We start from the raw sequence: 12,246 nt of genomic DNA on the forward strand, positions 1-12,246 counted from the left end.
TCTGTTAGTTTAGGTTTCTGTTCTTCTTTTGACAACAAAGGAAACCATTTTGTTCACTGTGATGGAATAGAATCAGAGTAATGAGTTCCGAGCTCAACAGTAAATTACTTTAATTAGGGGGCCAAGGACCAACAGCCACCATAGAATTTGGTTTCTAGGGTCTACCAAAAATTCAAATCTTGATAAAGGTCAGCCCTCTAGAAGGGAGAATAGATGACCATCTATTCTTTTACATGTGATATAGACATGTTAGAAATACCATCAACTTTACAAATATTGTTTTTACACTTGCTCATTCAGCCTACTTGTGCTGATACCTATAATTAGAAGTCACATGTCTGGGTTAAACACCAGTGACACAGAAAATGTTTGCCAGACAGCGTTCTAAGTGCTGGGTATACCAGTAGAGAATAAAAAGGACAGAGTCCAAACCTTCACAGAACTTATCTTTTGGTGAGGAAAACAGAAAACAAACAGATATATGCTACAATATCAAAGATTTTAAGTGCTCCTGTATAACTCCTTTATCACTTATCTCAGAGGTAGAAAATGTTCCTGAGGAGTAAAGAAAAAGCTTGAGAGTTTTCTCATTACCACCATACTTTAGAACAGAAACTTCAAAAATGGGATGATTTCATCAGAGAAAACACACAAAAAAACCCATTAGGGGACAGAAAGGAAGTATTGAACCTAGAAAGAAAAAAAGAAAAGGAAGGTTTATAAATACATATAACCTACTAGTTTCAAATGTATAATCTGTGTATATTGTGAAATGATCACTACAGTAAGTGTAGTTACCATCTATTGCCATATATAATTTTGGCAATTTTTTCCATATGATGAGAACTTTTAAGATCTCTTAGCAACTTTCAAATATGTAATATAGTATTGTTAACTATAGTCACCATGCTCCACATTAAATCTCCATGACTTACCTATTTTATAACTAGAAGTTTGTATCTTCTTACTCCTTCACCCATTTCACCTACACCCACCTCTACCTCTGGCAACCACCAATCTGTTCTCTATATATGTTTCTTTTCATTTCATTTTGTTTTGTTTCAGATTGCACATGTATGTTAGATCATACAGTATTTGTCTCTCTGTTTATATAACTGAGAAGTATATTTATAGATACATGTATATATTGGGGTACATCTTTAAATCATATATATTAAAAGTGTACATAATCAAATAATAGAAGACTACTGGGTGAGAAATTTCTAGTTAGTAGCTAGTTGTCTTTTTACAAGAGTTAGCTCTCGGGAATAAATTACAGGGATTGTAATACTGCATTTGATGATGTGGGAGACAAGAACATGAAAGGAATAAATAAGCGAGGCCTGATACACTATTGGCAATCTTAATAAGTAAAACCATTTCCAAAAGTATAGAGTTAACTTGGATTAACAATTTACCTACTGGAAAATCTGAGTAAAGTAAAAAATTTTACTGTTTCAAGGTTGCCCTTATCATATGCCTTAACTTTTTTTTTTCTTCTAATTTTTATAGTCCAAATTTGACGGCCTGGATCCAGAAGTCCTAAATAGTCAAGTTTCTAAATATGCCAAATTTGTGACTCAATTGGAAAAAGGCTTGCCACCCAACAGTGTAGTTCCTCAGCTAAAATGTAAGGTGGAAAAAATGAAAGAAAAGGTAAGTTTGGTAGAAATTATTTCAAAAACTCCAGGTCAGTCCATTCATTACTACCTGATGCTAATGAGACCAAAGTCCGGAATTCTCCCCTGTTTAAATTAGCTTAGCAGAGAGAAAAGAAAGAACAGACCAATTCAATTTTTTCAGAGACAGACTGCATCCTTATCTTCAATTGGCCAAATCATGAATTGAATACCTTGGTTCAGGGGCATTCAGAGTAAGAGCTTCCCCCCCGCCCCGCCCCCCATCCCCTGTGTTAGGGATCTTAGTGCAAGAATCGGCTGGAGGGGATGGCAAGATGCTGACCCACTCAGCCCTTAGACAGCCAGATGAGGCTAGTGCAGTCTTGTCCATTTGTACCACCGCGCCAAACACACATGCCATTTTCTAGACATGCCACGATGTGAGGGTTGAGAAGCCCAGCAGTGGGTTTGTGAAGCTGGCTCTTTGAAGCCTAATGCTGCTAAATGAGTACTTGAAATGGGAAAGAAAGGGAGTATGATTTTATCCTTTTAAGCAGTTTTAGATTTAAAAAAAAAAAAAGATGAGAGAAAGGACTAAAAGATGACATGGGTAGGAAAAGTAAGCAAAACTTCAGGCACAACAAGAAGCAGTTTTTCCCCAAGAAGAGCGTTTTTGCAGTTTTTCCCCTCTTTCACTTTACAGTATGTAGTAAAAATGCTTTTCCAAAGTTACTTACGTCAGCCTCTTTGTTCTCCATTGCCCTTCGTGTGGTTATATCGTACAATTGTAAACAAATCTATTTGTCACAGTCTTTGTCCATTTTGCATTCCTTCAAAGGTCTAGTGGATTTTTTTTTAACTTGTATATAATAAAAGTCACTTTTTGTGGTATATAGTTCTGTGGGTTTTTACAAGTGGGTAAAATCATGTATCCAACACAACAGGACTCTACAGAATCATTCCATTACCCCCCAATTCCCCATCTGATGTTCTTTGTCATCAGCCCCTCCTTCCATCCCAGCCTTAGGCAACCACTGACTTGTTTTCTGTCCCTAAAGTTCTTCATTTTATAAATGGAATTTTAAAAGGAATAATACAATATACAGCCTTTTGGGTCTGTCAGTGTTCACTTAGAAAAATGCATTTAAAATGCATCTAGGTACTTATCTTCAGAATATGTAACACACTCTTATAATTCAAAAATAAAAGGAGAAATAACCCTTTAAAATGGGCAAAGGAGGGGCGCCTGGGTGGCGCAGTCGGTTAAGCGTCCGACTTCAGCCAGGTCACGATCTCGCGGTCTGTGAGTTCGAGCCCCGCGTCAGGCTCTGGGCTGATGGCTCAGAGCCTGGAGCCTGTTTCCGATTCTGTGTCTCCCTCTCTCTCTGCCCCTCCCCCGTTCATGCTCTGTCTCTCTCTGTCCCAAAAATAAATAAACGTTGAAAAAAAAAATAAATAAATAAAATGGGCAAAGGATTTGAATAGACAGGTCCCTGAAGAAGATACATAACAAGATGCTGAATATCATTAGCCATCAGGGAAATGCAAATCAAAGGTACAATGAGATACCAGTCCATACCCACTACAATAGCTATCATCGAAAGGATAGATTATATAATAAGTGTTGGTGAGGATCTGGAGCAATTCGAACCCTTACATGTTGCTGGTGGAATTAGAAACTGGTACTGCTTCTTTGGAAAACAGTTGGGCAGTTTCTCAAAAGTAATTCCATTTCTAAGCATGTATCTAAGAGAATTGAAAACATATTTACACAAACATGTGCATGTGAATGTTCTTAGAGGCATTATTCATCATAGCTAAAAGTGAGAATAACGCAAATGTCTTCAACTAATGACTCAATCAACAAAATGTAATATATCCATACAATGGAATGTTATTCAGTAATAAAAAGGAATGAAGTACTGATACCTGCTACAGTATAGATGACCCTGAAAACATTATACTAAGTGAAAACAGCCAGTCACAAAAAGACTACATAGCATATAGTGTCATAGAGAGGAAATGTTCAGAATAGAGAAATCCATAGATAAGAGAAAGTAGATTCGTGGTTACCGGGCACTGTGGAGAAGCAGAAGTGGGTGGTGAGAGTTAATGGGTATGGGGTTTCCTTTTGGGGTGATAAGATACTGATAGGTAGTTAATAGTGGTAGTTCTAAAATTAGATAGTGGTGATAGCTGTACAATCTCTGTGAATTAGAATATCTAAAAAAAGGATTCTTTCATGTTGTTACGTGAATCAACAGTTTACTTTTATTGCTGAGTAGTAGTATTGCCATCGGTTTATCTATTCACCCATTGAAAGACATGTGGGTTATGACCAGTTTTAAAGCGATTATTAATAAGCTACTATACACAGTGATGTATAGCTTTTTGAGTGGACATGAGGTTTTGCTTCAGTGGGGTAGATAACTAGGAGTGAGATTACTAGATGGCATGGTAAGTATGTGCATGTATATGTTTATAAGAAATTCCCCCAGTTGTATTTCAAAGGTAACGATTTGCCTTCCCACAAGCAGCGTGTGAGAATTCTAGCCGTTCCTCAGCCTCCCAGCACTTGTTCTCATTGGGGAGGGCTTTGTGTGGTGTGGCTTGGTTTTCATTTTAGTCACTCCGGTAAATGTATAGAATAGCTCACAGTGGTCACCCTGCATTTTGCTAGTGACTAATGATGTGGAGCATCTTTTTTTTAATGCTTCTCCTCCATCCTTTTATCTTCCTTGCTGAAATATCTGTTTGGCTCTTTGCCCAATTTTTAATTTAGTTGCTTGTTTTGTTATTACTGTGTTTTAAGAGCTCTTTACCTAATCTGGATCAAAGCCCTTTTTCAAATATGTAACTTGAAAATATTTTTTCCCACTCAGCAGCTTGTCTCTTTAGTCCGTTGCCAGTGACTTTCACTTGATCTTAGCCAAAAGGCCGAGAGGCGATGCCAGTGACTTTCAGAGCACAGACTGTGTTAACCCGAATAAAATTCAATTTATATGTTTTGCTTTTACGGATTATCTTTTTAGTATAGTACCTAAAAATGTTTTGCCAAACTTAAGGGTCACACAGATTTTCTCCTGTATTTTCCTCTAGAAGTTTTGTAGTTTTACGCTTTTTTTTTACATTAAAGTTTATGATTTATTTTGAGTTGTATTGCATAAAATATGACATATATGTCAAGGTTTACATTCTTTATATATCGATATCCATTTGATCCAGGACCATTATTTGAAAAGACCATCCTTTCTCCATTGAACCGTCCTTACACCTTTGCGAAAAGTCAGCTGGCAATATTTTTTAGTCTGTTTCTGGGTTCCATTCTGTTTTGTTGTTCTGAGTCTATTCTTTCTCTGGTACTACACTGTCTTGATGACTATACTTAGTAAGTCTTGAAATCAGGTAGGCATAAGTCCTCCAAATTTGTTCTTTTTTTCATAACTGTTTTGTTTATTTTAATTCCTTTACCTTTCCATATAAATCTTAGAATTAGGTTGTTGATATGTATAAAAAATTGTTGGCAAGTTTTGAAGGATTGTGTTGAATCTATAGATCAATTTGAAGAGAACTGACTTCTTAGCCAGAGTGAATTTTCCAATCTATTACCAGCGTATCTCTTCATTTAGTTAAGTCTTCTTTTATTTTTTCATTGAAGTTTTGTAGTTTCAATACATAGATTCTGCGTGTATTTTATTAGATTTATAACTAAGTATTAATGTTATCCTGAATAATATTGTTTTTAATTTCAAATTTCAATTGTTCATTGCTGCTATATAGGAATACTATTGACCTTTGTATACTGATCTTATATCCTGTGAACTTGATAAATTCACTTTTTAATTTTAGGAGATTTTTGTACATTAAAATGAATTGGGAAGTGTGTCTTCCTCTTCTGTTTAGCACAATTCACCAGGGAAGCCATTGCAGCATTAAATTTTCTTTATTGGGAGGATTTGAACTAGAAATTGAATTCCTTGATACATATTGAATTATTTGGGTTATCTTTTTTTTTCTTGAGGGGTTTTATAGTGTATTTTTGTATATATAGACATAGAGTTGATCATGGTATTTCTTTATTATCCTTTAAAAGTATGTGGGATCAGAAGTGATGTCTTTGTCATTGTTGATGTTGGTTATTTGTATCTTCTATATAGATTTGTCTGTTCTCTGCTTATCTATCTGTCTGCCAACTATTCCATCCATTCATTCAGTTGTTTATTTGTGTCAATATGAACTTGTGGATATATATTTTATTAGATTGTAATAAATATAATAATATAATAAATATATAATGCAATACTACATTATTTATTGTTTGCTTAAATCATTACCACTTTGGCCATCAAGATTCTCTCAGTTAACTTCTGTGTCCCTTTGATGTACCCCATCATTTTCATTTTTTTTTTTTTTGTACTTTTACCTTTACATGTACTGTAAGCATGATATATTGCTGCTAATTTATTTTATATCATCATCTTTCAGGACAATAAAAATAGGAAACAAAATGAAATTTATTTTGCCTCTATTCCACTTCCAGTGTTCTTCATTTCTTTGTATGGATCTAAGATTCTGATTCATAGCATATTCATTCTGCCTGAAGAACTTCCTTTAATATTTCTTATTGAGTAGGTATGCTAACAATGAATTCCCTAAATTTCCATTTTGAAAAAGTCTTTATCCTTTATTTTGAATGATAATTTAACTGGATATATAATTCTAAGTCAACAGGTTTTGTTTTTTCTTTCAGCAATTTAAAAGTATCCTTTCATTGCTTTCTTGCTTGCATGGTTTCTGACAAGAAATCTGCTCTAGTTCTTGTCCCCGTTCTTCTGTAGATAATATGTATTTTTTGGTTGGACTGCCTTCAAGATGATCTCGTTTTCTTAGTTTTTGTCAGTATATAATGTGATATGCCCAGGTATGTGTTGTTGTCGTTGTTTACAGTTTGCATTTATCCTGCTTAGCATTCTCTGAGTTTCTTGGATCTGTGGTTTGGTGTCTGTCTTTAATTTTGGGGAAAAAAAATGCGGCCATTATTTTTTCTTTGGGATTTCTATTGCATATTTTAGACCACTTGATTGCTGTCCTATAGCTCTTGGATGTTCTGTTCTGTTCTGTGGTTTTGGTTTTTGTTTTTGGTTGCTTGGGTTTCTTTTGTTTTCACTATTTTTTCTCATGTGCCAGTTTGGGGAATTTCTACTCACTTATCTTCCAGTTCACTGATTCCTTGGCTCTGTCAAGCTCAACAAAGGCATTCTTTGTCTCTCTTGCTGCCTTTTTCAATTCTAACATTTATTTAATTTGTAATTATAGCTTCACCCTTCCTATTGACATTTCCCATCTGATCTTGTATGTTGCCTACTTTTTCCATTAGAGCCATTAACATATTAATTACAGTTATTTTGAATTCTCTATTAATTTCAACATTGTGTGTATTCTATCTTTCTATTTCCTTTGTCTCTTAAATGTATGTTTATCTTCACTTTTTATACAGTTCTTACATTTTTTATTGAAAGGAAAACATCTTATATGGTACAGTAGATACTAGAGTAAATAATTTTTATGTCTTCTACTTGGCTTTTTGTATGGCATGCTATCTTAAATATAGTAAGGAGTTGGGCTGGATTTGAGGTTTGATGTTGCTATGGTTACCCTTAGTCTATTACAGCCTTCAAATTATTCTTTTGATAACTTGTGTTTATGGTTTGCCAAAGATTATTTTTTCAACTTTTGTTTCTCTGTGACCTTGGGTCCTCCCTTTTTATTGTCCCCAGAGAAAATCTGTATTTTACAGCTAACCAGTCTGTATTGTACTGTTATTTTTAGTCAATATTTGTTAGCCTGATGGGAGAGATGAGGAGGGGCATTCCCTCATGTGCTGATTAAGCCTCTATCTTAGCAAGGCACTAAGTCCCTTGTGCTTAGACTTCTGACCTTCACAGGTGTTCCTGCCCCTCCTCTAGCTGTAGTAATGAGCCTAGAATGTATTTCTTTCTATTCCCCATGAGTAGAGCTTTTATTTTTCCAGTTCTGTTTCTCCAGTTATATACAGAAATCTACAATGGGTTATTACCAGTGTTTAAAATGACAGTGTTTGTTGCTCACTTCCCTGACATTAAGTCTTTTGTTCCATAAAGAAACTAGGAGAAATGGGTTGGTTAGAGTTATAATAGTAGCTGTTATTTTCCTTCCCCAGCCAGTACCATCAGGTAGGCTTTCTTAGGATTCTCCCCACTCTTCCCTGTGAACACCTCTATATTTGTAGCCCCCAGGGACTTCACACTCTCATGCTACCCTACGCTCACTCTTTAGCAATTTATTTGTAAAATTTAGCTGAATCTTCTTACTAGCTTAAATGGCAACCCAAGGCATCTGTCCTTGGTAAGCAAATTCTCAGGTCCTGTTTTTTTGCTGTAGAGAAACCAGTCTCTCCCCAAATTTGAGTTTGTTGGTTGCCCTGCAACCTTAATTTTTTGGTGGGCTTGATAGAAGTCATTAATTTTTCATTTGTCCAGGTATTTCTTTTTGTAAGAGTGTAAGTAGTGTTCATTCCAATTCTCTACATTCCTGAATTAAAACCAGAAGCCTTGAGCTATGTTTTTAAGATAAAAAGTAAGGTGCCTTTGAGAGTGTTTGCTTTCCAGCTTCCAGTTATCATTGACTTGAGGAATCCAACTTTGAAGCCAAGACATTGGGCAGCTATTGAACAAACAGTTGACGCCACCCTAGTGGACCTTGACATTCCATTAACCTTGGAGAAGCTCTCTGAGTTGCATGTTTTCGATTTTGGCCAAGAAATCCAGGACATTTCTGGACAGGCTTCTGGAGAAGCTGCCTTAGAAATAATTCTTAAAAAGGTAAACCCAAAAAATATATATTCTCAAGATCAGGGAATATAAAGGTTTTCATATTCAGCATGAAGATCACCAACTTTTGATTCATCTAGATGGATTTTTCAACTCTGCAGCTTTCAGCCTCTCATTATCAGCCATCTTTCTGTTCTTTCCCTACATTTATTATCATTATCATTATCATCAGCACTTTTATCAATATCCTCTTTCCACTTAGCTTCAAGCCCAATAGGAACTTGTTAACAACGAAGTTTGAAATTGGCATGCTTATTTAAAAAACCACATACCAAGGAAGATCTTTTATAGCAAAATACATTATCTTTCAAACTACTAAAAAAAAAAAAAACAAATAAAACTGTGAAATGCTACAAAAGACATTGAAGAAACTTCCCTACTTAGGCTACTTACCTCCTTATCCTAAAAATACACACATACTTACAAATCACCTGTGTAAAAAAATATTTTCCTTATAGTTTTTTGATATTTCCCTTATATTAAAGCATAAAGTGGTAAGGATACACATTAAGGTATCACAAGTTATTCTTAGGTATTAATGTTTGTCAATAAAATTTAGCTTATCAGTATGCTTTAACCAAGAAGAAAATATTGAGTTTTAAAGGCAGTCAGGAGGAGAATGGGATAATTATGGATTTTTCACTTATTTCTTTTTTTTATTAAATATATTTATTGTTATATTGGTTTCCATACAACACCCAGTGCTCATCCCAACAGGTGCCCTCCTCAATGCCCATCTTCATTTATTTCATTCTACATACATTTATTGAGTGCTTAAACACAAGTGAATTTAGGTATTCTAAGATTTGAATTATTTCTAAGGTGGAAGATTCTTGGAAAACAACTGAATTTGTCGTTCTCCCTCACCGTGACTCCAAAGATGTGTTTATCCTGGGCGGCACAGATGACATACAGGTGGGTAACTGAGTTATTGAAAACCTGTGGTAAAGATTTTTTAAGTCAGACCTACCCCTGAATCTTCTGTAGGAGGTTATGATGGAGAAATGAAATATGAGAGTTACTAAATAAGAAAAAATCTATTTGGAAAGGCAAAATATGAATATGAATAAATGACATGAATGCTTGTACATGAAGTATCTAGCAAAGCAATAAATATGGCATATATATATATATGTCGTGTGTGTGTGTGTGTGTGTGTGTGTGTGTGTGTGAATTATGATCCTGCAGTTAACTGTTGAGGAATTTAGAAAAGCCAGAGATAATTTATGGCTGAAGTGATCAGAGAACCCTTCCTAGACCAGCCAAGACATGCTGGACTTGAAGGAGTAAATAGGATTTGACAGACACAGATGAGAATGAAGGGCATCTCAAACCATTTAAATGAGGCAAAAAACAAAACAAAACAAAACAAAACATGAACAAGCATTTCAGATTCATAGCACACTAGGAAACTAGGTTCACTTGAATTTTTTTGAGATGGGAACTAGATGACCATACTCTATGAATAACAAAAGAAAATAAATCTAATCCATGTTTTTGGAATATTCTTCGTGACTTAAAATCCAAGGGCACCTTTGTTTAACCAAAGGATCTGTGTCTTATGGCCTAAATATAAAAAGCAAAGCCCTGGCCCATTATGGTGTACCCAGGTCAGAACTAGGGATGCAATGGCTTTGCTGGGTGTAGGTTGGAAGAGTAAGGCCAGATGTCACTCTGGGCAGTGGATGGCAGAGCAGACCCAAGATGAAAATCAGGCAGGATGAGGTGCTAGGTGCTAGGTGCTAGGTGCAAGTGGTGCTAGGTGGTGGCACTTCTGTTCTCAAGAAATTCACAACTTAAATAGAACAATTAAAATCCTGTAGATTCACAGACACATTTTTTGAATGCACATGTCTTGTGAGGGTTGCTGTAGTGTAAGGTGGGGGAAGTAGGGGAAGAAGGTAGAGGGAACACTGTTCGTAGTCATCCTGAGCTTCATGTGAATGAGTTCAGTTTCCCTCTTCCTCAAGATAATTGAGAGAAAGTGATGTTTCATTGGTAGAGGAGACAGCTAATTTTGCAAGTTTCGAGTACTTTGAGAAATAAAAGCCTGCATGACCAAATGGTATAAAGAAGATACCAGATACCTAAAAGTAGGGGAAGTGAGGAAAAGAGTATTGAGCCAAACAGAAACATGTGCCATTAATAATTACAGAAACAGCTAAGATTTAGCAATCAAAAGTTCTCTTCTCGGTGACTTTTGAGAGAATATCATGATAAAGTGGATAAGGAAGGGAAGTGGGTGGGTAGGAAACAGTAGGTGGTACTAAGCTATTTATTCAAAAAGCTTCTAAGTGGACTCTTGGGATTAAATATCTGTATTATCATTGAGAGCACAAACACATGATGTTGCATGTTTTCATCTTTCTTTAAAGGTCCTTCTTGATGACAGCACCATCAACATTGCAACCATTGCCTCATCACGTTACGTTGGTCCACTGAAAACTCGAGTGGATGACTGGCAGAAACAACTTGCTTTATTTAATCAAACACTGGTAAGTGAGGACAATTTCAATTCATGCACTCAGAAAATTGGAGAGCCACAGAACCTTAGAAGTCATTTCAATCGTTTAAATATTATGTAGTTTAGATACAAGATTTAATTGTCAATATTTTATTATGTTCAGAATGTAAGGAAAATGCCGATATATTAAGCTCTTCTTTATATGATTATGCCATCTCCTTGTATTAGTTATTTTTGCCATGAAACAGAATACCACAAACTTGGTGGTATAAAGCAGTGTACATTTATTAGCCCACAGTTTCTGTGGGTCAGGAGTTCAGATGTGGCTTAAACCGGGTCTCCTACTTAGGGTCTCAAAGGTTCAATCAAGATGTGGGCCAGGACTCAATTCACATCAGAAGTTCAGCTCAGGGAGGGTTCCCTTCCAAGCTCACTCAGGTTGTTAGCAGAAATCATTTCTTTGCAACTCTGGGACTAAAGGCTTCAGTTTCTTGCTGGCTGTTAGCTGGAAGTCATCCTCAGCTCCTATATGTTCCCCACATTTTTGTTTATTTGTAAGTCTATAGCTTCAGTGAAACAAAAACTGACAGTGTGATATGAAGTTTACATTTAAAGTTTTCACAGCAACCTACCACATGCCTGAAAAGATCTTACAATGGAGTCTAGATGCCGGTCTAGATGGTGTCAAGTACTGATAGGTATCATGATTCAAGATAGCATTTTGGGTATTAGTTAAATCTTAAGATTAAAAAAATTGTGTGTGTGTGTGTGTGTGTGTGTGTGTGTGTTTTAAAGTGACCACTGCCCCAGTCAAAAGACCCGGGCTTCTGAAATCATTCAGCTCTTAAAATGACTCAATAAGCATGTGTTGTCACATGTGAGAACACAGCATGACGGAATCCTGCCACCAATGGTTTCAGAATTCAAAGTTCAAAAAAACAGAGAGGCTCCAGGAGTTTTTCACTCTAAGAACATGAGCCCTTGTGTTTCCCTACTCTCATTCCCCATGTACCACCCTCTTCCCCTCCCTAAGTACTTCAGCTAGTGGCTTGGATGGACAAGCTGATACTTATAACCTAAATGATTGGAAAGAAAGGGTCTTCGTGTCAATTTGAAGACTTACCACCTCTAAGACAGAGCAATCTGCCTATGCATATACTCCAATAAAAGATTTTTCCCTCCTCAACCAGTTTCCATCCCAAAATGGCAGGGGGCTTCGGTCACTTATTAACTGGCTTAGATCTTTTCTGGCAACAGAATTAAGCTCAGGCAGGGAGCACCTTGGTTTATAAGC

The 12,246-nt window shown here is 36.1% G+C and overlaps 1 protein-coding gene across 2 annotated transcripts in view; it reads left to right on the plus strand.

The window, feature by feature from the left end:
* DNAH6 (dynein axonemal heavy chain 6) overlaps window positions 1–12,246 on the plus strand; it is a 261,133-nt gene that overhangs the window by 98,505 nt on the left and 150,382 nt on the right. For both annotated transcript variants that reach the window (XM_045446656.1, XM_045446657.1), the window contains exons 18-21: window positions 1,513–1,656; window positions 8,267–8,479; window positions 9,311–9,403; window positions 10,864–10,983. In XM_045446656.1, coding sequence (XP_045302612.1) covers window positions 1,513–1,656; window positions 8,267–8,479; window positions 9,311–9,403; window positions 10,864–10,983 — 570 coding nt within the window. The remainder of the gene's footprint in view (window positions 1–1,512; window positions 1,657–8,266; window positions 8,480–9,310; window positions 9,404–10,863; window positions 10,984–12,246) is intronic.

Source organism: Leopardus geoffroyi, chromosome A3 (assembly GCF_018350155.1).
Source record: "Leopardus geoffroyi isolate Oge1 chromosome A3, O.geoffroyi_Oge1_pat1.0, whole genome shotgun sequence".
Lineage (NCBI taxonomy): Eukaryota > Metazoa > Chordata > Mammalia > Carnivora > Felidae > Leopardus > Leopardus geoffroyi.